This window comes from Canis aureus, chromosome 17 (genome assembly GCF_053574225.1).
Source record: "Canis aureus isolate CA01 chromosome 17, VMU_Caureus_v.1.0, whole genome shotgun sequence".
NCBI classification, from domain to species: Eukaryota; Metazoa; Chordata; class Mammalia; order Carnivora; family Canidae; genus Canis; species Canis aureus.
In genome coordinates this window covers 58,058,644-58,086,517 of record NC_135627.1, presented here as the reverse complement: position 1 = coordinate 58,086,517, position 27,874 = coordinate 58,058,644, and the positions used below count along the sequence as shown (strand labels likewise).

The 27,874-nt window shown below is 41.9% G+C and overlaps 1 protein-coding gene across 9 annotated transcripts in view; it reads left to right on the top strand.

Annotated features, from left to right (window-relative positions):
• MED4 (mediator complex subunit 4) overlaps positions 1-27,874 on the top strand; it is a 56,212-nt gene that overhangs the window by 26,602 nt on the left and 1,736 nt on the right. For 8 of the 9 annotated variants that reach the window (XM_077855708.1, XM_077855711.1, XM_077855716.1 and 5 more), the window contains 5 exons: positions 17,567-17,633; positions 21,538-21,708; positions 24,014-24,071; positions 25,730-25,816; positions 27,059-27,190. In XM_077855708.1, coding sequence (XP_077711834.1) covers positions 17,567-17,633; positions 21,538-21,708; positions 24,014-24,071; positions 25,730-25,816; positions 27,059-27,190 — 515 coding nt within the window. Of the gene's footprint in view, positions 1-14,871; positions 15,027-17,566; positions 17,634-21,537; positions 21,709-24,013; positions 24,072-25,729; positions 25,817-27,058; positions 27,191-27,874 lie in introns of those variants that run through there. The other variant, XM_077855707.1, reaches the window with a different exon arrangement.

The following is a 27,874-nucleotide window of genomic DNA, read 5'->3' as shown; positions in this document are numbered from 1 at the left end:
TTATATTGACTCTATTCAACAAACACTAGCTGAGAAAAGCAGGAAAGGACATTTAGAGTGTATGTAATCCATTCATTCTTCCAGCTACCTTAAATCAGGTTATACCATCAGAAGACTCTATTCCAGGACATTAAGTGAGCCTCTCACAAAATTGTCTTTGTTGGCCCCAGAGGGCTCTTGGGAGGCAAGGCTTTCAGAAAAAAAGGGGTCTGAAAACTACCTGATATGTTGGAACTTTTGTAAAAATAAATGGAGAATTTTTATAAGAGGTTACAGGAAGAAAAAGAAATGGAGAGGCACCTGGGTGGCTCAGGGGTTGAGGGTCTGCCTTTAGCTCAGGGTGTGATCCTGGAGTCCCGGGATCAAGTCCCACATTGGGCTCCCAGTGGGGAGCCCTCTGCCTGTGTCTCTGTCTCTCTCTGTGTGTCTCTCATGAATAAATAAACAAAATCTTTAAAAAAAGAAAAAGAAATAGAAATTACTGGAAAAACTAAAAGCTGTGTAGGAAGGGATTATGTGATTAATATCTTTCTTGGTTCTGCTCTGAATGACAATTATATAAATTATAATATCGTTAGCATTGTTGAGCACTTAAACATACTTTAGTGGCAGTTTACCTGAAAATCATCAGAATTTTTTTTTTTTTTTTTTGAGAGAGCTTGTGCACATGAGCAGGGGGAGGGGCAGAAGGAGAAGGAGAATCTTAAGCAGGCTCTACATTCAGCATGGAGCCCAACTTGGGGCTTGAACTTGAGACCCTGAGAGCATGACCCGAGCCAAAATCAAGAGTCGGACACTTAACCAACTGAGCCACTCAGGGGTCCCCAGAATTTTTAAAATAAACTTTCATTTTAGAATAGTATTAGACTAACAGAAAATACTATAGAGATAGTAGAGAGATTCCTATATGTTCCACACTAGTTTCACCTATTATTAATATCTTTTATTAGTATGGCACATTTGTCACAATTAATGAACAAATTCCGATACATTATTATTATTATTAAAGCCCATGCTTTATTCCAATTTTCTTAGTTTTTACCTTGTGTTCTTTTTCTGTTCCAGAATCCATCCAGGATACCATCTTACATTTAGTTGTCATACCTCCTAGGGCTCCTCCTGGTTATGCCAGTTTCTCAGACTTTCCTTGGTTTCGATGACCTTGACATTTTGGAGAAGTCAGCTGCTTTGTAGATGGTCCCTCAGCTGGGTTTGTTGAGTGAGATTATGAGTCTGGAGGAAGATCACAGCAGCAAAATGCCATTCTCATCACATTATATCAGGGGCATTGACTTCTTACTGCTGATATTAAATTTGATCACCTGGTTGAGATAGTATTTGTCAGATTTCTCCACCGTAAGACTTCTTCCTCCACCCTTTCTGTACTGGATTCTTTGGAAGGAAGTTACCATGAGCAACATACACTTAGGGAGCAGGGAATTTATGCACCAACTCCCTGAGGGTAGAGTACCTACATAAATTACTTAGAATTCTACCTGAGAGATTTGTCTGTTCTCCCCAATCTATTTATTTATCCAGAAATTTATTTACATCAGCATGGACTCATGGATACTTGTTTTATATTTTAGGTTATAATTCAGTACTATGTTATGTATTTTGTTACTCAGATTGTTCCACCTTTCATCATTGGGAACTCTTTCAGTTGATCCTTTGACATACCGCACTCCATAGGTCTTCCCTTCCCTTCCCTCCCCTTCCCTTCCCTTCCCTTCCCTTCCCTTCCCTTCCCTTCCCTTCCCTTTCCTCTCCTCTTCTTTCCAACACTTCCCTACATTCTGGCACTAAAAAAGATGCCCAGGTTCATCTTGTATGTTTCTTGTCCCAGTGCTAGAATCAGGCATTTCCCCAAGGCAATGAATAATGATATTATAAACCAAGAACCAAGAGCTAGACCCTAAGTGTGCTTGTTGCTACCAGGGGAAAAGGATCATTGCTCCCAGGCCCTGTCCAGATGATGGATCAAGGAAATACATGTGCATGTACTAATCAGAGTTTATTCACACACACACACACACACACACACACACACACCCCATATAAATATTGCTCTTTGTAACCATCTGTATCTGTTAAGTAAAAGTGAGTTCATACTGATGTGTCCAGCTCTAATCCACTACCACAGGGATTATTCTCACCTTGCTTGTTTATGACATGTTACCCCATAGTGAGAAACCAGGCTCCCATATCTTCATCTACTTACTTACCTGTTCAATTCCTTTTCTTTTTTTTTTTAAGATTTTATTTATTTATTCCTGAGAGACACAGAGAGAGGCAGAGACACAGGCAGAGGGAGAAGCAGGCTCCATGCAGGGAGCCCGATGTGGGACTCAGTCCCGGGTCTCCAGGATCAAGCCCTGGGCTGAAGGCAGCACTGAACCACTGAGCCACCCTGGCTGCTCTTACCTGTTCAATTCCAATATACATGTATAGTGGTTTCAGAATTGTTGACCTATACTCCCTTGGGGGAAAAAATACTGGAATAACTAGACTACAGTGTTTATACATCATTTATTTTGCCTTTCATCTTACAGATGAAAGTTACTTAGATCAGCACCCATTATACTCACACCCTTTCAGTGTGGTTGTTTCATACATTGTAATACAGTTAGTTAGATGATTTTGTCACATTCTGCATCTCCTCCTAGGGTCTTTTGACCTCCTAAATAATTTTTTGAATTTGTAGACAATAAGGTTCACTCCTTGTTCTGTGAAGTTCTACGAGTTTTTATGAATGCATGGTGTCACGTATCCACCATTGCAACACCATATAAAAAAGTTTCATCATCCTAAAAATCCTCTGTGCTTCAGCTTTCCAATCCTCCCCACTTCCTGAGCCCTTGGCAACCAGTGATGTTTTTACCATCTCAATAGTCAGCTGCTTTTGGAATGTAATAAAGTGGAATCATATAGAATGTAGCCTTTTCTGACCGGTTTCTTTCACTTAGCAATATGCATTTAAGATTCATGTCATTGAAAAAAAAAAAAAGATTCATGTCATTGCATGGCTTGATAGCTCATTCTTTTTTATTGATGAATAGGAATATATTATGTGGATATACTAATGTTTGTTTATTCTGTTACTTATCCAACATACTGAAAGATGTATTGGTTGCTTCCACTTAAAAATTGTTTTAATAAATTGCAAACTTAAAACAAATAAGCAAAAATTACATGACTTCTGAAAAACTTACTGTAACACTAGTATGCACTGAAAGAAGTAGAGCGGTTATCACGTTAGTTGCTGTACAACATTGTGTAGTGGTGAAGAACATGGGCTTTGAATTTTGGACTGTATCTCCCAAGATGTGAGCGGAGCTGCATTACCTAAATGTGCTGGGCCTCAGTTTCCTTGTTTGTAAACACGGAGAGTGATTATACCTATAGAGTATTAAACAGTACTTGCCTTGATAAGCGTTAGCTATTATTATAACCTATATTGTTTCCACACTGCATGTAACAAATATTTTAACTGTATTATTTTATGCCTTCCTCTTATGCCTTCCAACAAGCTTTCAAAGGAGTATGATTTGTAGATGGAAAACCTGAAATGCAGAGGCCATAAATCAATGGAATCAGGACTTGAACTGAGGTCCACAGTATTGCAAAGGCTCTGATCTTTTAACTTTACTATAGTGATTCTCCAGAGCATAAGAGGAGCCCCCTTTTATTCAGCTGTAGACCAACCGTACCAGGAACATCATCTTCACTTTGAGTTGCTGCATTTTAAGAAGGGCCACCTGGGTGGCTCAGAGGTTGAGCATCTGCCTTCTGCTCAGGGCGTGATCCCGGGGTCCTGGGATTGAGTCCCACATCGGGCTCCCCACACAGGGAGCCTGCTTCTCCCTCTGCCTGTGTCCTGCCTATGTCTCTGCTACTCTCTGTCTCTCAAGAACGAATAAATAAAATCTTAAAAGAAAAAAAGAAGGGCCATCTAGAATATGTGAAAGAGTAATTAGAATGATGAAACATCTAGAAACTCTTTAAATGAGGTGCTACTGAAGGAACTAGGGATGATTGGTATGGAAAACAAAAAGTCGGGGAAAAAATATAGTAAAATGGTAAAAATATGTGTCTCTTAATGGTGGGTTAACAGGTAATTTTATTTTTTCTTTGTGTTTCCCAGATTTTTAAAGAAGAACATGTTTTCCTTTTGGTTTGCCTTTAATTTTTATACTTTTATAATAAAAGAAAAAACACTAACAAATCATAGTTAAAAGGAAAAATTGAGTGATGGATGTTAACTAAACTTAACCTGGTAATCATTTCATAATATATACATATATCAAATCATTATGCTCTATATGTAAGTTATACAATATGATGTCATTTGTATCTCAATAAAACTAGAACAAAATAATAGTTACATATAAATATCCAGCACAATATTTACCCTTATTTTTAAAAGATTTTATTTATTTATTTATTTATATACTTATTTATTTATTTGAGAGACAGAGAGAGAGAGAGAGAGAGAGGCAGACATAAAGGCAGAGGGAGAAGCAGGCTCCATGCTGGGAGCCCGACGTGGGACCCGATCCCAGGACCCCAGGATCATGCCCCGGGCCAAAGGCAGGCGCTGAACCACTGAGCCACCCAGGGATCCCCAAGGCCCTTTTTTAAAAAATGAGTTACTCAGGTTTTATTTGGAAATCTAAAACTGAAAATTTTGAAATGTGTATTTGAAAACATAATCATTTTTCTTGTTAATTCTATAAATACAGTGCACATTGAGAAGAAAGAGAAAGAAAGAAAGAAAAAGAAAGAAAAGAAAGAAAGAAAGAAAGAAAGAAAGAAAGAAAGAAAGAAAGAAAGAAACTTTAATGTGAATCTGTGAAAGACAGATTAGATGTATTATTTATGACCTCAGAAGACAGGTTAGGCCCAATGTGTGAAAAATATCCTGATGTACATTTGGGCTCAAAATAAATGAAAATGGCTGATGGGTGAGGAGGCCGGCCTTCCTGTGCCAGAAAATGTTTAATCACAGGCTGGGGTCAAACTAGAGTAGATGACCTCTTAGGACCTCTGAGATGTCTTTCAGCACTTTTTTTTTTAAGATTTTATTTATTCATGAGAAACACAGAGAGAGAGAGAGGGAGAGAGAGACAGAGACACAGGCAGGGGGAGAAGCAGGCTCCATGCAGGGAGCCCGACGTGGGACTCGATCCCAGGTCTCCGGGATCAGCTCCGGGGTGAAGGCAGCACTAAACCACTGAGCCACCCAGGCTGCCCTCTTTCGGCTTTTCTTTCATAACCTGGGCTTCTACTAATGATCACAACAGGTTTTTAACTGTTTTAGCTCACAATGCACAAATCGATGCTGCTAATATAAATGCATTTAGTTTATCGATCTTCAGGCGCCCAAAACACACTTAGCAATTTGCTTTATGTATGAGAAGAAACAAAGCCCTGTTTCCTTAGAATCTAATTGAGAACATCTCATTCAAACCAGTTTGTACTGGTTGCCTAGGGCTACTGTAATAAATTGGCGCAAACCGGAGGCGCCTGGGTGGCACAGTCGGTTGAGCAACCAACTCTTGGTTTCAGCTCAGGTTGTGATCTCAGGGTTTTGAGATCAAGTCCTGCATCATGTTCTACACTCAGCACAGAATCTGCTTGTTCCTCTCCCTCTGCTCCTCCCCCACCCCCACTCTAGCTCTCTCTCTCAAAATAAATAAATAAATAAATTAATTAATTAAAAAAAAAAGAGGTTGGTGAGATACTTTAACCATTCTCTTTCTGACATTGACTCCTTCCTTATCTCTGCCAGTCTTCCTGCTCCATCTGCTTTCTTTTTTTTTCTTTTTTTAAGATTTTATTTATTTATTCATGAGAGACACAGAGAAAGAGGCAGAGACACAGGCAGAGGGAGAAGCAGGCTCCACGCAGGGAGCCCGACGTGGGACTCATCCCGGGACCCCAGGATCAGACCCTGAGCTGAGGGCAGATGCTCCACCGCTGAGCTCCCCAAGTGTCCCTGCCCCATCTGCTTTCTTAGGAGTCTCTACTTTCACTTCCTCCAGGAAGACTTCCGACCACTGCTGTCTTGTTCACCTTTGCAGGCCCAGCATTTAGTGTGGTCCCTGGCATGTAAACAGAGCTGAATAAATATTTGTTGAAAAAAATAAATGAATCTATGAAAGGAGGCCATTAGTGTTACCCACCTTTCTTTTGGGTTACTGAGAAGTGGTTAGTTTTCAACGATGCCTGGGGAATCTCAGGAAGATGAGACTTTATTTATAGAAGGTCTGTTCATACCAGGAAACCTTTCCATTGAAACCACACCACAAATATTTAAAGAGAATGAGATGTTGAACCTAAACTGTTTTTTAATTCTCAAGGCACAGGAATGTAGGGAGTTAAAGACAAATGCCATGATTTTAATTTAATTAATGATGTTAATTTAATTAACATTGAGCAATGTTGGATGGTGGAAATTTTTGCTGTGCCATGTTTTGGAATGAGGAGGATGGAGCTCTTCAGATGGAGGCTCCATCATGTAACTAGGACAGGGGTGGGGGGGTGAAGGACATAAGAGGCTTTATTCAGACTGTTAGCTTCTCTTGCTGTACAGAAGCCCCAGCTGGATTTACCAGAGATAACCTGGCTTATTAAAAGCAGTTTAGGGGCACGTGGGTGGGTCAGTTGGTTAAGCATGTGACTTTTGATTTTCAGGCCCTAATCTCAGGGTGGTGAGACTCAGCCCCACGTTGGGCTCCATGTTCAGCACTAAGTCTGCTTGAGGTTCTCTGTCTCTCCTTCTGCCCATCCCACCACCTCTAAAAAACCCAAAATTTAGTTTAAATGGCACATTTTGAGGCTTTGCAATTCATTTAAAAATTGAAGTGTTGTCTTAAGACCTAGCTAGTTGCTGGGAAACCACCTCTTCCCCCAATAGGTTTTTGAGAGGTAATTCATGTTTTCAAAAACCGTAAATGGTGTTTTTGAGATGGAGGCTTGATCTCGAATTGAGTGTTATTTTTACCTGGGATTAGGGTCTCTGAGGCTCATGCTCTGAAGTAGAATTTCAAGGTTTTTCGCTTCTTCAAGAGAGTTAGTGGATGTATGGGGCTTGTTTTCCTCTACTGACAGCCTGACTGCTGGGAGAGAATCACCTAAACCTGACTCCCTACCCCACTCTTAGTGGGTTTGACGTTGAACAACAGTCCTCAAAAACTTACTTGGGAGAGTGGCTGGGGAAAGGAGCCTCAGGACTAGTGTTTGTTGGGTTACAAAGTAACCATGACCACCATCGATGGAATATTCCATTTCTGGTTGAGGATTTTATAAATATTTGGAGTTGCTTTTGAGAAACCCCAAGGAGAAACACGGACAGAAAAGACTGAAATTATGGTTTTACCATTTAGAGGCAAAACGACAGAAAGCTATAGTTTGTTTCCAGCGCCTCTGGTGGTTTTAGCACCTCGGTCAACAACAAACGTGGAAACACTCACCGGGGCCCAGCCTGCGGCAGGCAGCACATCAGCACCGGCCGCCTTAGTGGGCAAAGGACAAGACCAGGGACAAAGTGGAAGGCCAAGCTCGCACTCAGGGGAAGCAGTACTTAGCAAAACACGCATCAACTCACGTACAGCAAGTTAGAAGATGACGGATGCTGTGGAAAAGGGCAAAGCAGGGAAAAGAGAATGGAAGGTGGGGGTCGACTGCAGTGAGGAAAAGGGAGTCAGGGAGGCCTGGGGGGCTCAGCGGGGAGCCTCTGTCCTGGGCCCAGGCTGTGACCCTGAGGTCATGGGATCAGTCCCACGTCTGGCTCCCTACATGGGGCCTGCTTCTCCCTCTGCCTGGGTCTCTGCCTCTTTCTGTGTGTCAAGAAAGAGAAAGAAAAAAAAGAAAAGAAAAAAGAAAAGAAAAGAAAGAAAAGAAAAGAAAAAAAAAGAAAAGAAAAAAAGAAAAGAAAAAAAAAGAAGAAAGAAAAGGAAGGAAGGAAGGAAGGAAGGAAGGAAGGAAGGAAGGAAGGAAGGAAGGGAGAGAGCCAGGTGGGCCTGCCTGGGGAAGGGAGGCTCCTGCAGGGAGTGAGAGGGGGACTACTGGGGGCCCCCGGGGGCAGGTGGGGACAGCAGGAGGGTGCCTGAGGCCCGGGAGGCCCGCCGCAGAGGGGACAGAGGCCAGCAAGAAGGGAAGGCCAGGGGGATGCCCGGGTGGCTCAGCGGTGGAGCATTTGCCTTCGGCCCAGGGTGTGACCTCGAGGTCTCAGGATCGAGTCCCGCGTCGGGCTCCCTGCATGGAGCCTGCTTCTCCCTCTGCCTGGGTCTCTGCCTCCCTCTCTCTCTCTCTTTCATGAATAAATAAATTAAAAAAAAATAAAAATAATTTTTTAAAAAGGAGGGAAAGCCAGAGGAACGGTGCCGAGGGCCTCCCCGCAGCAGCTCCGGGTGGGAGGGGAGCCCTTGCAGAGGTGGGAGGCGGCGGGGCGGCCCCCAGGACAGGCACGGGGGGGGGGGGGGTGCACCTGCCATCGGCCAAGGCCCGGGCGTGGCCTGCGGGCCCAGGGGGTCTCTCGGCTCCTGGACGGTGCGCGGGCGGGGGCCAAGCAGCAGGGCGTCTGCACCGGGAGCACGAAGGCACCAGCTGGGGGCGGGCGGCTAGACCCGCAGGTGGGCTGTGCCTCGGAGCCCCGCCCAGGTGGAGGCGTAACACCCCCCCCCCCCACCGCGCTAAGGGGAGCGAGGCGCCCCCCTTGCCCTGGGGCTCGCAGGCCACCTACACCCCAGGTCAACCCCGGGCACCCGCTTCTCGGGCGCCGGGTGGGCCCTCCTCTCCTGAGCCTGCTCCTGGAGCACCCTGCAGCACCCTCCAGCACCCTGTAGCACCCTCCAGCACCCTGCAACACCCTGCAGCACCCTGGAGCACCCTCCAGCACTCTGGAGCACCCTGTAGCACCCTCCAGCACTCTCTAGCACCCTGCAGCACCCTCCAGCACCCTGTAGCACCCTCCAGCACCCTGCAACACCCTGCAGCACCCTGGAGCACCCTCCAGCACCCTGGAGCACCCTGCAGCACCCTCCAGCACTCTCTAGCACCCTCCAGCACTCTCTAGAACCCTGCAGCACCCTCCAGCACCCTGCAGCACCCTCCAGCACTCTCTAGCACCCTCCAGCACCCTGCAGCCCCCCCGACGGAAGGCCGGGCTCTGGGCCAGTGGGCCGGCGCCTCCGCGGCCCGCTCACCCCCTGGAGCAACTCTGCCTTCCCCCAGCCCCTGGGTCGGCTCCCCAGTGGCTTCCCCCAGCGGCTCGGCTGCTCAGGCCCGCAGGTCACTAGCAGTTGTCTGGAGGTCACAGAAGCAGCCAGGAGGCTGGTCGACAAGCCTGCGTCCAGGGGTCAGGTCTGCAGGGGAGGCCATTCATGGTGGCATTCAAGGCCCCTGGCCTGGGTGACCCGACCAGGAGGGAGTGGTGGACAGGAGGACCAAGATTGGGCGCAGGCCCCTGTGTAGGCGCAGGGTGGCCAGGAGAAGGCGGCCGGAGACACTGGGAGAGGGCAGGAGGAAGGAGCAAAACGGAGAGAGCCCGGCCGGCTGGAAATCTGGAAATTGCAGCAGAGGACTGCCCTCCAGGACGCGGGAGGACTGAGGCCCCGGCGCCCTCACCTGCAGCCACGCGCTGGTTTCCAGGGACTGTTACACCCGTGGGCTGCTGGGGAAGCCAGGGTGAAAACTAATTGCAAAAAAAAAAAAGGATCCCTGGGTGGCTCAGCAGTTTAGCACCAGCCTTGGGCCCAGGCTGTGACCCTGGGGTCACGAGATCGACAATGTCGGGCTCCCTGCATGGAGCCTGCTTCTCCCTCTGCCTGTGTCTCTGCCTCTGTGTGTGTGTGTCTCAGGAATAAATAAATAAAATTAAAAAAAAAAAAAAAGAAATAAAACTAATTGCCACAGGTCTAAGGAGAGAGCGGGATTGAGAGCAAAATACCCAGCTAAGTCTGCAGGTGTTTTGCTGCCCGGGAGCAGAGAAGCGAGGCAGTCGCTGGTGAGGCAAGTGGGGCGAGAATGGTTGAAAAGCAGGGAAGTAGCAGCAGGCCCCGATGACAGCGGGGAGGGGGTGGCCTGCGGCTGCCAGGCCTCGGATAGCTGGGGCTGCGGGGAGAGAACCTTCTGTGGCCCCCAGCAGGGGAGGAGCAGGGGAAGGGCACCCAGGGCCTGAGACAGAGGGATTCCTCCTCCTTCTCAGTGAGTTAGAAAGCAAGGTCCCAGGTTGAAAGTGGGGATGGGGGAGGGGGGGTTTGGGGGAAGGTGTTGGAGGTTTGGAGAAAGAGGAAATGGTGGGAAGGTGCAGCGAGGACAGTGGGGAGGGCGGGAACAAGGGGGCACAGCCCTGTGTGCAGCTGCGGTAGCCCCCTGTGTGGTCTGGCCCAGGGAGTGGGCCAAATCAAGGTAAGGGCAGGGAGGTCAAGGGTGTATATGCAAGGCAGTGCTTAGAAATCTCCAGATGCCCGCCTGCAACCTCTCTGTTAGTCTGCTAAGACTCTTACAACAAGATACCACAGACCGGCTTAAATGACGCACACTTACTTTCTCAGGGTTCTAGAGGCAGGAAGTCCCCAAGATCAAGGTTTGGTTTGGTTTCTTCTGAGGTTTGTCTCATTGGATTGCAGAAGGCCCCCTTCCGGCGGCTGTCATTATTCTTTTCTTTTCTTTTTAATATTTTATTTATTTGAGAGAGAGAGAGAGAGCACACAAGCTGGGGAGAGAGGCAGAGAGAGAGGGAGAAGCAGACTCTCTGAGAGCAGGGGGCCAGACATGGGGCTCCATCCCAGGACCCCCCACCGGGATCAGGACCTGAGCTGAAGGCAGACGCTTAACCAACTGAGCCACCCAGGCATCCCTGCCTTCATGTATTTCTGTAAAAACACCAATCAGATTAGATTAGAGCCACCCTAACAGCCTCATTTTAACTTACTCACTTTGAAGGCCCAAATATAGTTACATTCTGAGGTTCTGAGGAACTGGGCTGTAAGGGCCTCATGACTGCAATTTTGAGGGCACACGACTGAGCCCATAACACCCTCCATCTACGCAATGAATCCCAGAGAATCATCTCAACACAAAGTTTTATTGTACTTTAACTTTCCACCCCTAGAATACAAAACTTATATAGATCCTTCCTTTGAGGCCCTTCTGGTGGAAGGAGTTGTTTTCCTAAGGGGCAGGGTTGGCATCCTCCGTATGCTCCAATGCTTGCAAACTTTTTCAATCCACAGTAAAAATATATAATTTATATTTGACCCGGTGCACACACACATAAATATGTAACTGGAAAGTCTGCACAGAGCAGTGCAATGTGTTTCGATGTCCAAGACAAATTTCCGTCCTTTTCCATTTTATATTTCAAAACCTCTATGGAAATATCTGTTAGGCATCTCAAATAAATCACATTGACACAGTTATATGTAAATAATAGCGTAGCAAGGAAAGAATTGACTATTGATTTAACAAAAAATTGGGTTCTGTGCATTGAGAGGACAGAAGAAGGGGAATGGGGCATGGAAGAGAGATGAAATCCTTATTCAGCGCAACAGGAAAGAGATTTCTAAAAGAGTTGGAAAAAAGATATAGAATGTATGCGAATTACTTTAAAATAGGGAAACAGGGCAGGCCGGGTGGCTCAGGGGTTTGGTGCCACCTATAGCCCGGGTTGTGATCCAGGAGACCGGGAATCGAGTCCCACGTCAGGTCCCTGCTTGGAGCCTGCTTCTCCCTCTCTGTGTCTCTCATGAATAAATAAATAAAATCTTTTATAAATAAATAAATAAATAAATAAATAATAAGGAAAGCATAGGAGAAACCGTGAAGAATGTCGAGCGTAGCTGCCAGTAGGGAGCTGGATATCCTTCATAGTTTCTTCTACGCTTTTGAGCAGTATTTCACTTTTTGATCTTTACATATATTGCTCGGTAAAAATAAAAAAATAATTTTAAAATGCACATAATACATGTAGCCACCTATTTTGCTTACTCTTAGGGACAGGCCAGTGGAGTTTCTTGCTGTATGCTTCCATTCCACCTCTTACCAAAAGTTTGTAAACTTCTTTTTACTCCAAATCCCAAACTCTGCATTAGAAAGTGCTTGTATTTTAGACCAGAGGTTCCCAACCCCTTTTCGATGCATGAAGATATCTCTTTCTTTAAAAACAGAGACAGTAGTTCTGCAAAAGAAGACTGTCCACTTCGTGAACTATTAAATAAAGTTCATAAAAAATAAAAATAAAAAAATTAAGAGAGAAGACAGGATAAATAACCAGTGGCTAAGAGCACAGACCTTGGAGCCAGACTCTGTTCAGATCCCAGCTTTGGCGCTTATCAGCTGTATGATTTGGGGCAAGTCTCTGAATTCCTCTGCCTCCTCAGCTTCGTTATCTGTAACATAGAGATAATAACAATACTCACCTCCAGAAGGTGTTGTGAAAATTCATGGAGTTCATTTTTTTTAAGTGCTTAGACCAGTGTCTGGCATGTTAAATACATAAAATTTCACAAAAAGGTAGTACTTACCCTTTTGAATCGATAGATTGGGAAACTACTAAATTCGGAGTTACCTGGAGTTATTTATTAACTATTAAAAATATATATGATATTCCTATCAGTTATAAAATAATTCGTATTTTCTTTATCACACCAGAATCTGCAGTTTGCCATAGAGTATGCCTGTAGGAAATGTTATTTCTTGTCAGTCTATGGACAACGTTCAATACGCATATGACTTTGTGATGAATCTGAGGAGGTCTGGCATTCACAAGACACATATACTGTCCATCTACTAACCCTCCATGCCTGCAAAGTAGGACCTATAATTGGTCATTTTTAAGTGATTAGGGTTTTAACTGATTGTATGTGGAAGCTACACTAATAGGATCTCCCCACTCCCTGCACCAGAATCATGCCCAAGATGAACCTATGAGAAGAAAACCAACACAGACTACAGTTGAGCCCCTCAGAAACTTAAGAAATCACTGACCAGAGCTGCTGGCAGGTATGCTTGGAATACAAGGGTCATTAGGAAGCTTAAATCTAATGTATTCCATTGTCTGAGAATGGACCATATTTAGAGAAGGGTTTAGCCAAGAGCAGAAGTAGGGAATGGTTGGAAAACAAAAGGTGTCCTCAGGTCTCTTGCATGGTCTGGGGACACAGATATTCCAATCTCTTTACTACAAACATCCGTATGCTATGTGGATACAAATCCTGATGGTAAAAAAAAAAAAAAAAAAAAAAAAATCCTGATGGTCGCATTTTTTAAAAAAATCTATATTCATTTGTTATAAAACAGGTTTACCAAGCCACATTCTGGTGATAATTGGTCTTCCTGTATAAGTTTGTCCACAAGGAAAATTGTGCTTAGCACTATTTTTTATTGTAAATGAATAAATCAGCATTCTGGATTGTATAGCAGTTGCTATGAATGGTTTTGTTTTGTTTTCGCATGAGTCCCTGAGGAAATCCTCAAGTCTGGGTACCCAGCAGGAAGCAGGCTAAGCACCTCCAAGAGAACAGGCCAGAGGTCAGGATGACAGAATGAAGGAGACACTACAAGCTGTTGTCTGTAGGTGACATCTCTCCATCTCATCTTTGAAAATCACAGCTTGGCCCCATACAGAACCCGCATCCCCAGTACTGTTGCAACTTTGGGTTTTCCTGATAGGGAGAGTTTCCAACTACATTGCTCTCTCCAGGAAAAGTGAGTTGAGGCGGAGTTTGGGCTTTCATTTGGAATCTGTGTTGTATTGATTATTTAAACCATTTTCATACACTACTTCTTACCTGCTATATTTACTCATTCACTTCCAACAGGCATCTTGATCAGTGAGCAAAACACTTTGTTGGGAGATAGATGGTTATAAAGATGGATTGTGAAACCGTAGAAGCAACCCCAATGTGTGCGGATGAATGAATGGATAAGCACAATGCGATGGCTATACGTTAGGGAATATTGTCCGGCCTTAAAAAGGAGGGAAATTCTGACACGTGCTAACACAGGGATGGGAGTGGAGGACATTAGGACATTACACTAAGTCAAATGACACAGTCCCCAAAAGACAAATATTGTATGATTTCATTTATATGAGGTCCCTAGAGTAGTCAAAATTTGGAGACAGAGGGTAGAATGGTGGCTGTCAGGGGCTGGGGCAGGAAGGAAGGGGGACTTGTTCAGTGGACACAGTCCCAGTTCTGCAAGATGGAAAGAGGTAATGGATGATGGTGAAAGTAGCATAACCACATGACTATGCTTAAGGCCCCTGACCCTACACTTAGCCATGGTTAACACGGTCCGTTTTAGGTTATGTGTGTTTTACAACCATAAAGAAAAAGAGGCAGATGATGGCTCTTGTCCTATGGTGCTTACAACCCCTAGGAGAGGCCAAACAGGAGGGTGGGGCTAGCACTGTAGGGATGCACACTAAAGACGGTTAATACTGAGACCAGCCCATCTCACAAAGAAACTGATAGAAGGGGGCATCTGGGGGGCTCAGCGGTGGAGCACCTGCCTCCGGCCCAGGTCGTGACCCCGGGTCACGGGTTCGAGTCCCACATCGGGCTCCCTGCAGGCTGCCTGCTTCTCCCTCTGTAAATAAAATCCTAAAAAAAGAAAAAAGAAACTGATACAAGATGTAGGTTGTTATGCAAATTTCCCGACATGCTTAAAACCCCTCCCATTGGTGCTTGAGCCCTGAGCGCCCCAGCCGGCTCCCAGGGCTGCACAGCGCCGCCGCCCGCAGTGCACCGCCAGGCACGTAGGGGGCGCTGCGGCCCCGCCTCTGCTCCGCGCCCCCCCCCGCCCCGCCTCGGTGTCCCTCACTTCCGCTTCCGGAGCCCGCCTCCGCGCGCCGGGGTCTGCGCAGTCTCCGGCTTCCGGCCCGCGAGCAGCATGGCGGCGGCCTCGGGTGGGGAGAAGGAGAAGGAGCGGCCGGGGGGCGGCGCGGGCGCGGCGGGCGGGAACAGCACGCGGGAGCGACTGCTGTCTGCGCTGGAGGACCTGGAGGTCTTGTCGAGGTAGGGGCGTCGGGCGGGCGGCCTGGCTGGAGTCGGGGAGGCGGCGCTCCGGAGACCGCGGCGGGGTCGTGGCCTCGAGGTCGCAGCCCCACGAGACCCGGACGCGGCCTCTTCCCCCCGCACAGCCCCCGGGGGACGCTTGATAGAGGCGGTGACCCCGGGACCCCGACACTGGGAGATGGGGGGAGGGGGGACCTGGGGGGGCGCTCGGTGACCTGCAGGGACACCCGGGACCTGACACTGGGAGATGGGGGAGGGGGGACGTGGGGGGGCGCTCGGTACCTGCAGGGACACTCCGGGACCTGACACTCGGTGATGGGGGAGGGGGGACCTGGGGGAGCGCTCAGTGACCTGCAGGGACACCCCGGGACCCCGGCACTGGGAGATGGGGGGAGGGGGGACCTGGGGGGGCGCTCGGTACCTGCAGGGACACCCGGGACCTGACACTCGGAGATGGGGGGACTGGGGATCTGGGGGGGCGCTCGGTACCTGCAGGGACACTCCGGGACCTGACACTCGGTGATGGGGGAGGGGGGACCTGGGGGGCGCTCGGTGACCTGCAGGGACACCCTGGGACCTGACACTCGGAGATGGGGGAGGGGGAACCTGGGGAGCGCTTGGTGACCTGCAGGGACACCCCGGACCCCGGCACTCAGAGATAGCTGTCACCTATTTCCATGACTGTGTCCCAGCGGCTAGGACCTAGTCAAAGCAGATGCCATCCTTTGTCTACAGAAGCCACTTAACTTGATTTCCATTCTACTCCTCTTAAAATCCATTTTCCAGGTAGCTTAGCAATTGCTTAAAAATATAAATCAGGTCATGTCATTTCCATTTAAAATGATGCATCAGTGGGGCGCCTGGGTTGCTCAGTCAGTGGGGCGTCCGCCTTGGGCTCAGGTGGGTGCAGGGTCCTGGATTGAGCCCTGAATCCGCTCCTTCCTCTGCCTCCCCCTCCTTCATTTTTTTTTTCTCTCTCAAAATAAAAAAATCTTTTTAAAAAAGTTAAAATGATCCAGTCGCTTTCCATTGTACCTGGAATGAAATGCTGATTCTTTACCATGACCTGTGAGGCCCTCACACAGCCTGGCCCGCCCGCCCTCCGGACCCGTCCTCATTGTGTATCCTGCTCCTCGGTACTGACTGCTGTGTCCTGGCCACCCTTCCTCAAACCCATCTTTGGGCCCCTGAACCCGGCTTTTCTCACTTATAGAAGCCCTCCCTGACTCCACCAGTGTGAGTGGCCAGACAACTCACTGACACACTCTAACACTGCTTCAGTTTCTTCCCAGCCCTTCTTCTAACTCTGGTTTGATTTACCTGCTTTCTTGGTTTTTCTCTTCTGTATTATAATTTAAATTCCTTTGTTCACTTTCATAAGCTAGGCATCCAGAAAGTGCCTGGCACACAGTGGAAACTTAAATGTTTAATCAGTGGGTGAATGAAGACTTTCCATTGCCATATCCACTTTATTCATTAATTAGCTAGCTAGTGCATGCATAATGGTATGAGAACCTCAAAGTGGGGAAGGTTGGGTCCAGTTGGCACCATCCAGAAAAATAGTTTGAGGCTGGCAGTAAGGAAGATGGAAGTATGAAGGTGAAAATAGTCTGGCGGCCAGTGAGAAGGTACAGGCTTTACTGGGGCTGACTGGTGGTGTCCTGTTGCTAATTGTGCAGCTGTACCTCTTGCATAATTTCTGGAGTCCCATCTGTCAGCAAGTTTGAAACTAGTGTATCAGGATATTACCTGATACATATTTTATACTCCTCTTTATACTAGTTTTCATAAAGGAAAATTGGCATGTCTAGTAAATAAGCATTCCAGAAAGATAGGACTTTATTATACATTAGAATCCCTTAGTTGATACCTGTTTGGTTAATTAAAAATTTCAGTTCACATAGAAAATCATTTAAAAAATGATTCATCTACTCCTTAATTTAGGGGGTTTTCTTGCATAAACCACCCATAATGCCTTGTCCACCAATTTCTAGTGTGTTTCGTTAAAGTGAAATGAGGGGTGCCTGACTGGTTCAGGCAGTAGAGTATGCGACTTGATCTATGGGTTGTGAATTTGAGCCCCACCTTGGGCATAGAGATTACTTTAAAAAAAAAAAAAGTAAATAAACTTAAATGCTTATCAAGCAGTCTTAGGGTAGACTTGCTGAATTTTCATGACTTTGCAGTTCTTTGCAGGCAGCGGTTGAGTCTTTCCCAAGTATTCAGTTTAGGTTTTTATGGAAATTACTCTTTTCTGTTGACAGTCATATTTCGTTGGTATTTATGAAATGGATATTTAATATATTTAACTATACTAGTAAAGTAAAACTTGCATAACTGGATCTGGTAACAGACATAACTGAGTCTTGGTGAGAGAGTACCGCTTAGCTGATGAGAGCCCAAGCGCACGGTCACTGGGCAGGGGCTCTGAATACTCAGCATGCTGTGGGTGCCATGAATCTAGCAAGTCAGTTAGGTAGAGATCAGTTAATAAAGCTTCTGTTGTATTTTGCAAAGATGTTTTTGTTTTTCTTTTTTAGAGAACTTATAGAAATGCTGGCAATTTCAAGAAACCAAAAGTTGTTGCCGCCTGATGAGGAAAACCAGGTAAGTGGTTTCTTTTTATATTACAAACAAGAAATCCCCATTATTTGTGCAATTTCCCTATTTACATTTACTTTGTGTGAGAACAGGAAGATTGGATTCTGTTAAATTATAGATTACAATTTTTAAATTGATACTTCGAATCACTTACATAGGGTAACACTGCTTGAGAAGAAAAAAGTCTAAAGGTTTAGCAGTATTGTTTTTTCTTCTAGTTACACATTTATTCGTTTTTGTCTTTTGAATTAACCAACTAATAAACTTGTTAAATGGAGGTTAAAACAATATTTGAAATAAAAAAAGTTAATGCTGTCATAAACTACCTTTTATTATATAGACCTGGTTCCCCTAATGCAACTTGAGAATTAATAGAAATTAAAGAGCATACAACTGTTAACAGAAGTTATTTTGTGGAGGTTAAATTTACATGTTTTTATTTTCTTTATTCCTTTCTGTGCTTTGTAATTTTCTACGGTGAGCAGATTTTTTTTTCTGATCCAAAACCTTTTTTAAATTAATTAATTTGTATTATTTATTTACTCATGAGAGACACAGGCAGAGGGAGAAGTAGGTCCTCTGTGGGGAGCCCGATGTGGGACTCGATCCCAGGACCCCGGGATCACAGCCTGAGCTGAAGGCAGACACTCAGCCACTAAGCCACCCAGGCATGATCCAAAAACTTTTTAAAGTTAAGAGGGCAAATGTCATTTTATGTGTTTTCTACTGTAATTTAAAAAAAAAAAAAAAGTTTTTTTAAAAGAAAACAGCTGGGAAAGATTAACCTTTTTAGTAACAGGAGACATCTCATAGATCTCTTCTCCCTCCTCTCTGCCCTATTATTATCTTAGTTTTATTTTATGATATGTTTTGAGGGCAGAGAAATTCAATTGACTGATAATAGAGAAGTATCATAAAACTTGTTTTCTTTAAGGATTAATCCCTTCAGGTGGAGAGGGGGAATTAGATACGCTACAAGTAGTAAAAGCTGGGACTTTGGGGGAGATTAAAGTTGTTTTTAGTATGTTGTTTGTTTTTAGGAAAAGCTTATAGAGAAAAATGCTAATAGAGGAATGCCAGTCTCAGATACTTTATTGATAAATACATGTAAAATTAAGTAAGTACTTACTACAAAATGAAATACAGGTTTTGACTTTACTTCCCAGGCACACAGATTATTCAATAGGTCATAACCAAGACCTGCCTGGTCAGCACTAACTTTTCTTATACTTTTTAAGGACTAGCAGTTCTGTCCCTAAAAAATAACAGTACCTTGTCACATAAAGTTGTTGTGAGGATTTACGATACTGCATGTTAAGTACAAATAAGGAGAGCTCAGTAATGGATAATTGTCATCGTCACTACCCAGGGAAAGAATTAAACTTTATACTTAGTGTTGTGAATTCCTGTATAATTTTCAACGAAAGTACTAAATATTAGTTTGGATGTGCCCATATGAAAATTTATTTTTGGAAATTGCTCTTTTTTAAACCATCTTCATCATAAAACAATAGTATGCATGACATCACAGGTCTAATATGAGTTATGTATTTTCTTGAACATAATAGCAAAAATGTGCAACTGTAAAAGTTTTTTTAAGTATCAGACATTTATCATAATAGTATTTCTGCAGTCAGCTTAACTCTGAGACAGCCATAATGAAGCATTTACTTAATTATATTGTCAAGTTTCCTTATATAGTTTAATATTTTACTCATTTATTTGCTATATTTATTTATTTATTATTATATTATTATTATTATTATTTATTTTATAGTTGATTATATACAATTTTGTGACTTTAAAAAATGTACATTTTGTCATGTCTTTGCATCGTGTTTAGCACTTCGGGCTTTTAAATTTTTTTCTACTCTTATTGAGATAACCGTAGAAATATAACATCGCATTAGTTTAAGATATGCGACAATGATTTGATACATGTATGTATTGTGAAATGATTATCACAGTAAGTTTAGTTAATTTACGTTACCTCACATACTTAAAATTTTTTTTCTTAAGAACTTTTAAGAAGATGTCAGGGAAACTGTGGCACCTTTTCATGTACCTGTTGGTGATTTGGGTTCCTTTGGAAAAATTTCTATTCTGTTTCTCTGTACATTTTTAAGAACTTTCTTAAAGTTGCTAAAATTTACTGTCTTAGCAACTTTCAAATATACAATGCAGTATTGTTAACTGTACTCACCATTTCTGTACATTACATTTCCGGAACTTATCTTATAGCTGGAAGTTTGTACCTTTTGATCATCTTCACCCATTTTGCCCTGGCAACCACCAATCTGATTTGTTATTCTTTGAATTTGGCTCTTGTAGATTCCACATGTAAGTGAGATCATGCAGTATTTGCCTTTCTCTGTCTGACTTATTTGACCTAATATAATGGCCTGAGGGTTCATCCATGTTGTCACAAATGGCAAGATTTCATTCTTTTTTATGGCTGAATAATATTTCTGTGTGTGTGTGTGTATATACATTCCACATTTTCTACTAGTTCGAAGGGATACAGGTACCCAATGTTTTTAGCAGTATTATCAGCAATAGCCAAATTATGGGAAAAGCCCAAATGTTCATCAGCTAATGAATGGGTAAGAAGAGGTGGTGTATAGAGGTGCTTACACACACACACACACACACACACACACACACTAGAATATTACTCATAAAAAAATAATGAAATCCTGCCATTTGCAGCAATGTGGATGGAGCTACAAAGTATTAGGCTAAGTGAAATAAGTCAGAAAAAGACAAATACCATATAATTTCATTCATGTGGAATTTAAGAAACAAAACAAGTGATCATAGGGGAAAAAAGAGGGAAATCAAGAAACAGACTCTTAACTATAGAGAACAAATTGATGGTTACCAGAGGGGAGGTGTTTAGGAGAATGGGTGAATATAGGTGATGGGGACTAAGGAGTGTACTTGTGATCAGCGAGTATGATGTATGTATTGTACACTTGAAACTAATATTACACTGTATTGCTACTAACTGGAATTTAAATAAGAACTAAAAAAAAAAAATACCACATTTTCTTTATCCATCCATATATTGATAGATTGTTAGTTTGCTTTCAGTCCTGGCTATTGTAAATAATGCAGCAGTGAACACACGGGTGTAAATATGTTTTTGAGATGATAATTTCATTTTCTTCAGATAGGTACCCAGAAGTGAAATTGCTAGATCATATGGTAGTTCTATTTTAAATTTTTTTAAGTAACTTCCATACTGTTTTCCATGGTGGTTGCACTAGTTAACATTCCTACCATCAGTGCACGAGGGTTCCCTTTTCTCCACATCCTCACCAACACTTACCTCTTGTTTTTTTGATTACAGCCTTTGTAACTGGTATGAGGTGATACCCAATTGTGGTTTTGATTTGCATTTCCCTGATAAGTTAGTGATGTTGAGCACCGTTGCATGTACCTCGTTTGTATGTCTTTGGAAAAATGTTCAGTTTCTTTGCCCATTTTTAATCAGACTATTTGTTTTGTACAAATTTTTTTTTGTACGAATTTTTTAAAGTTCCTGGTGTCATCTAAAATAATCTCAAATACTAAAATTGGGGGGAACCTCCATTACATTATATTTTTAAGGATAAACTTTAAAATTTTTATTTTTACTGGGAAATGAATAAACCTCATTTTGGCATGTTGGAAGTTTGAAGACTTGTTTTGTATGAAAGAATAGCATATAATCAGAAAAAAAAGTTTTGATACTAATTTGTTTTCTAAAATAATCATAGGCTATTTTTATTCTTAACATTGATTAGAGTAATACATTGAAGGTGCTAAAATTTTATAGCCTGGCCAATTCACATGTAGAGTCTTTGTTTCATTGGAATGTCATTTTTCAGTATTCTGCTGTCTGCTTTAATCAACTGTTACCTGATAGGTCCTGGAGTTGTTAATTCATAGAGATGGGGAATTTCAAGAACTGATGAAGTTGGCACTTAATCAGGGAAAAATCCATCATGAAATGCAAGTTTTAGAAAAGGAAGTGGAGAAGAGGGACAGTGATATTCAGCAACTACAGAAACAGCTAAAGGAAGCAGAGCAAATACTGGTAAGTTGATAGAAGGAAGATAAAAAAGGATATTGTTTAATCTGTTTCTGAAAAAGAAAGCCATTTTAAAGTTTATTTAGATTTCCACAGGACTGGATTAATAGAACTGGGAACTTGTACTTTTATCCTGTCCTGTTAGAAGTTTTCAGTTATTAGTAGCCTAAATCTTTACTTCAGCTTTAAAAATATTTTGAAATTGGTAGAAATATGTACCAATTTTAAAAATTGATTAAAATTTATATTAACTGGGACAACCTGGGTGGCTCAGTGGTTGAGCTTCTGCCTTCGGCTCAGGTTGTGGTCCCGAGGTCCTGGGATTGAGTCCCACATCCGGCTCCCCGCGGGGAGCCTGCTTCTCCTGCCTGTGTCTCTGCCTCTCTGTCTCTGTATCTCTCAGGAAAAAATCAATGAACTCTTAAAAAAAAAGTTTATAATAACTTATTTAGTCTTCCATTCTAAACTAGGTGGAATTTGGGCATATGTCAACTACTCTAGTTTTTTTTTTTTTTTCTTGCTCTTGGCTACTATTTCAAAAAAAACAATTTCTTTGCTGTTATTTGCCCAGTTGTTTTACTAAATAACTGACTAATGAAATTGTTATATGGTGGTATCACAGCAGTAGCTGAGTCTGAGTCTCAAATGGAGCAGATATTGCTGGAATCCTTATCCCTAATGAATCTTCCAAATGTGTCACAATGGGCTTTAGTAAAAAGAAACCTCAGTGGTTCAGGATACTTTAACCACTCCTGCTGAAGAAATGACCCCAAGTAAATGCTTTTTAAAAAAATATATAATAGGGATCCCTGGGTGGCGCAGTGGTTTGGCGCCTGCCTTTGGCCCAGGGCGTGATCCTGGAGACCCGGGATCGAATCCCACGTCGGGCTCCCGGTGCATGGAGCCTGCTTCTCCCTCTGCCTGTGTCTCTGCCTCTCTCTCTCTCTCTTTGTGACTATCATAAATAAATAAAAATTTAAAAAAAAATATATATATATAATAAAATTATTTTCCATTAGGAAAGTAATACTTGCCAAAAGATATTCAGAAAATAGAGAAAGTAGAAAGAAGAGGAAAACATTGTCTTTAGTCCCTCTGTTCAGATTACCATTATTCTTAGTTTTGTGCATTTCATTTCAGTGCCAGATGTATTTTTTTTTTTTTTTAATTTTCCTGTAGGCTTATAGTTGATTTTTAAATTGAAGTCTGATTGACACACGGTGTTACAGAGGTTTCAGGTATACAAACTTTTTTTTTTTTTCCCAGAAGTTTTCATTTTTTATGTCATAATTAATAGGATACTAACCGGCTTTCTATTACTGTTTATTAAAACTTAAGTGTTTTTCATATATCCTTTGTTTAGTTTTCCAACTTTCTGTTATAAAGAATGCTTTGAGTATCATTGCAAAAAAGTTCTTTTTCTCTTCTGCATTTCAGATTGTATTCTTTAGATTTGATTTCCAAAAATGTAATTATTGAATTAAAGACAGTTAATGCAAGGACCATAAAAAGATGGAATTTTATGACTTAGGTATAGCAACTATCATTTATTGGGCACTTGTGCATCAGGCCTTGTGCTTATTTGCAATTTACATGTATTATCTCAGTCTTCTTAACAGTTACTCTAGGTTAGTATTTTACAGATGAAGAAACCCAAGATTTTAAATTTTTTAAATTAACGACTTTGCCCAGGAAGAGTGAAAAGTAGAGAGATGGAACTTAAACCTAGTTCTCTCTGACTCCATATTCTTAACTACTGTTCTAGTTGAGGATGCATATACTAGCTTAACTTCATTTTACCCTTTAATGGAGCAGGATTGAGGGGGGAACTTGGGGATGTTTTCATTATAGCAATCATTAAGCATGGAGGTAATGATATTGTATAAGTGAGTAAGACTGTCAATCCAAGAATGTATCTTGAAATTAGAAAAAAAAAAATATTTTGGTATTTTCTCTTTGAACAAGAAGAGATAAACGCAAGAATAGGATGTTTTATGAGTCATATGTGATCTGGTTATCTTATGCATATCTGTGATAGAAGGCATAAAGAAATGTTAGTAAACAATCTAATTTATACTTTATTTCTAACAACTAATGAATGAAGACTGATTCATGAATACATATTTCTTTTATTAACCAACTGATATAAATGATTCCCAAGTGGTGTTTCAGAATATTGCAAATAAATTATGGGGATTTCCAAATTTTGCATATTGTTCCTGTGGGATTAATCATTTTGTGAATGAAGGTAAACATTCTGCTTGATAAAGTTAAGAATAAACCATATTTCTTTTTTTAATGTTCAAATTAGGCAACAGCTGTTTACCAAGCAAAAGAAAAACTCAAATCCATAGAAAAGGCAAGAAAAGGTTAGTACTATTGGGAACATGAATGACTTTCTGTGTAAAATCCAAGTTTTGGTTTCAAGAAATGGATGAGAGTATTACTGGTAATCATTTGTTGCTATTGAAATGATTCCAATAAATTTTTATTGTAAAGTGTCTGCTAGGCTCTAGTACTATATGCTATGTATTGTTAGGGAGATATACCTTTTTCAGGTTCTGAGAAGCAATAATATAAGGGAAGTTATGGCTTTGTATCTGAATGTGCAGTAGACAGGTTTATAAAGTTGTTGGGAAAAAGGAAGAGAACTGCAAGCTGGAAGCAAGTGGCATGTGAGTTGGATCTTTTTTTTTTTTTTTTTAATTTTTTTTTTTTTTTTATTTATGATAGTCACAGAGAGAGAGAGAGAGGCGCAGAGACACAGGCAGAGGGAGAAGCAGGCTCCATGCACCGGGAGCCTGATGTGGGATTCGATCCCGGGTCTCCAGGATCACGCCCTGGGCCAAAGGCAGGCGCCAAACCGCTGCGCCACCCAGGGATCCCTGAGTTGGATCTTAAAAGACAGGATAGAGAGTGAAAGAAAATGTGCAGTGGGCGACTGAAGTGAAACGAGAGTGTCCTGAAGTCAGAAGTAGATGTGGCTTTGGGATGTGTGCACATTTAATGGTGCAACCCCAGCATGCCTCCTTTTTTTTTTTTTTTAAGATTTTATTTATTTATTCATGAGAAACACACAGAGAGAGAGGCAGAGACACAGGCAGAGACACAGGCAGAGGGAGAAGCAGGCTCCAGGCAGGGAGCCTGACTTGGGACTCGATCCTGGGACTCCCCGATCTGCTGAGCCACCCAGGGATCCCCCTGGTTTATAGATTATTTACCTATAATCACCTCAGAGTTATCTAACTTTCCTCCTCTTTTCCTATTTCAGATAACCACTGTTAAGGTTTAGTGTGTGTCCATTTTTTAGGTGTTTAATGCAAATACATATATATACATATATTCTAAAACAAAAACCAGGTCATGCTGTACGTATTATTTAGCAGCTTACTTTTTTTTTTTTTTTTTTAAGATTTTTTTTGAGTTGGGGGAGAGAGCACAAGGAATGGGGAGGGGTAGAAGGAGAAGCAGACCCACTGAGCAGGGAGCCCAGTGTGAGACACCATCACAGGGCCCTGGGATCACGACCTGAACCAAAGGCAAATGTTTAACCAACTGAGCCACCCAGGCATCGAGCAGCTTAGTTTTTAAATCTAATGAGTATATTGTGGACATGTTTCTACTTGGGTCTACTTCTTTCCTTAGGGTCACGTTAAGTCACAATTGAGTGGTGTAGTATGAGCTGCTGCTTTAATAGCTAAGCTGTTAATGCAAGACAAAACACCCTTTCCTGTGTCTTATTTGTGTTCACTGTTGCTTTCAGAACAGTAGGAATGTTTAATGGTAGTTAGAAATCAAGGTCAGTGGGCATTATCATGCTAATGTCCCAAATATGATGCTTTATCAGCTGTATTTTCTAGATGTCTTGTTCTTTAGTTGGGAAATCTTATATGATTTAACAATATACATATTAGTTTTTATTAGGGAAGGTAGGTAACTCGGATTATCCTATTTTCAGGTAATTTAAAATTTAGTAAGTGACTTGTAAGTTACTAGACTAACATGTTACTCTCTCTTCTTGACTCAGGTGCCATCTCCTCTGAAGAAATAATTAAATATGCACATAGAATAAGTGCAAGTAATGCTGTGTGTGCTCCACTGACCTGGGTTCCAGGTAAAAACACTTCTCTTTTTATTAGGTATATATGGTTTTGAAAATTCTTAGGTAACTATACTTAAAAATAGGAAAAAAGATTTAAATATAGGATATATTTATCCTTAGAAACATCCTCCGTATATTTTCATATCTTTAATATCTTACAAGTAATAATTTGGGTTATGGGTTTATCAGTTTGGTTTTCTGCAAAGCTTTTGCCATAGAGACTGTGTTTTTGTCCTTTTTAAAGAAAAATCATAAATTGATGTTTAAAAGTACGAGATGATATGTAATGATTCTAAGCTGTAGATGTATATGTCTGTAATACCCAGGCTGGCCAGAAGCCCACTTCTTAGAACCATTGGGATTTCGTCAAGGGTTCTGGCCTTGGAAACGAGACAGTCCCAGATCTTCAGTGATATAGTGAAGCACTGAGTGCTCACAAACACATGGGACTGGAAAGAGCTGGAATAATTAGAAACAACAAAAAAGGGTAACAAACTACAACATACATTGACAGCACATAAAACATTTATAAGACAGGGACCTGCGGTAGAGCAGTAATCTTCTGGGAGGAGTGGGAGAGTATCTCAGCATCAGAATCTCATGATGGTGGCATTTCACCATACTAAAAACACTAAGATTAACTGCAGTTTTGGAGGTGAGTGATCTGGAGTAAGAAATATTACTAAAAAGTTGGTCCAAGTCTGCCAAGTTTTCATTATCCCAAAACTATCATGATTAGAAATGAAAGCTCCTGATAAACCTCCACTGGAAAGTTCTAGGAATTAATCTCTAAATGACAAGATCAAAGAGGTTGATTAGAAAAAGTTTTAATTTAGGTAGTCCTTCAAATAAGCAGTCCTTTCTGTCTTGTAAAAAAAAAAACAAAAAAAACAAAACACCATATATTTATTCTCCTTCAGAGTATGTATCATTTGTTCTTACTAGGAAATGTGGGTAACTTAGAAGACTCAAGATCATTATTATTTTCTTAATTTGTCATCTAGAATTGCTAAAATGACACTTTTTTTTTGTATGGAGAATAGTATATTTCTGTGCAGATTCAGAGAAGAAATGCATGTATTTTTAAATTTAATATATTATGCTCTTAATCACAATTGATAAGATGACCTTCCTATATGAAAATTGAAAATATATTTCTGAGTTTTTCAAAGAGAACCAAGGAAAATCAATACTTCAGAGAAGGTATTGCTGCTTATTTTGCATAAGATTCAATTAAAAGCAGTCTTTTTTTAGGGGACCCACGGAGACCATACCCAACTGATTTAGAGATGAGAAGTGGATTATTGGGTCAAATGAACAATCCTTCCACGAATGGTGTAAATGGTCATTTACCAGGGGATGCACTTGCAGCAGGCAGATTGCCAGGTAATACTAATCAGAATGGGGTTTTCAAACACACCAAAGTTTTTAAGACATGACTGTCTGGCTGTTGAACAAGTTTGAGAGTCTAGACCCAACTCGTTTTAATAGCTAGGTTTTTTGCCAGTTATCCTGCTCTGTAGATCAAAAACTGTTCTAGTTGGAGTTTATGAAATTAGAACAAATTGATTTCTCTGTCATTTATTGATAGTTTATTTGCCTTGGCATTAGGCCTTTAATTATTAAAATCTAAAAAGCTTTTTAAATAAAATTGTGAAATATACTGTACCAACAGAATAAGAAATATAAATATTCATTTTAAAGAATACAAAGTGAAATCACTCTTGAAAAACTCCCAAGTTAACAAAACGAGTAACAACTTTTTACTTTTGAATAACTAAATAGCACTTCTGTGAGACTTGGGCTGTTTTGAATTTCAGCCTTCCTCAAGTTTTACATGTAGTTTTGCGTTATTACATTTATTTTGTTTCCCACCTTTTATCTTCTGTAGGTGACTTGTTTTGATTTGGTAGAACATTTAAAAAGTTTTTTAAAACTGCTTAAAGGACAAACTGAGAGCTCACTGTGCATTAGTTTCCTTTGATATCTTTGCCTTTTTCTCATTTGGGTTATTCCATATCCTGCCAGTCATAGGCCAGTCAGGAGGCAGAAACCACATAGTAATATGAA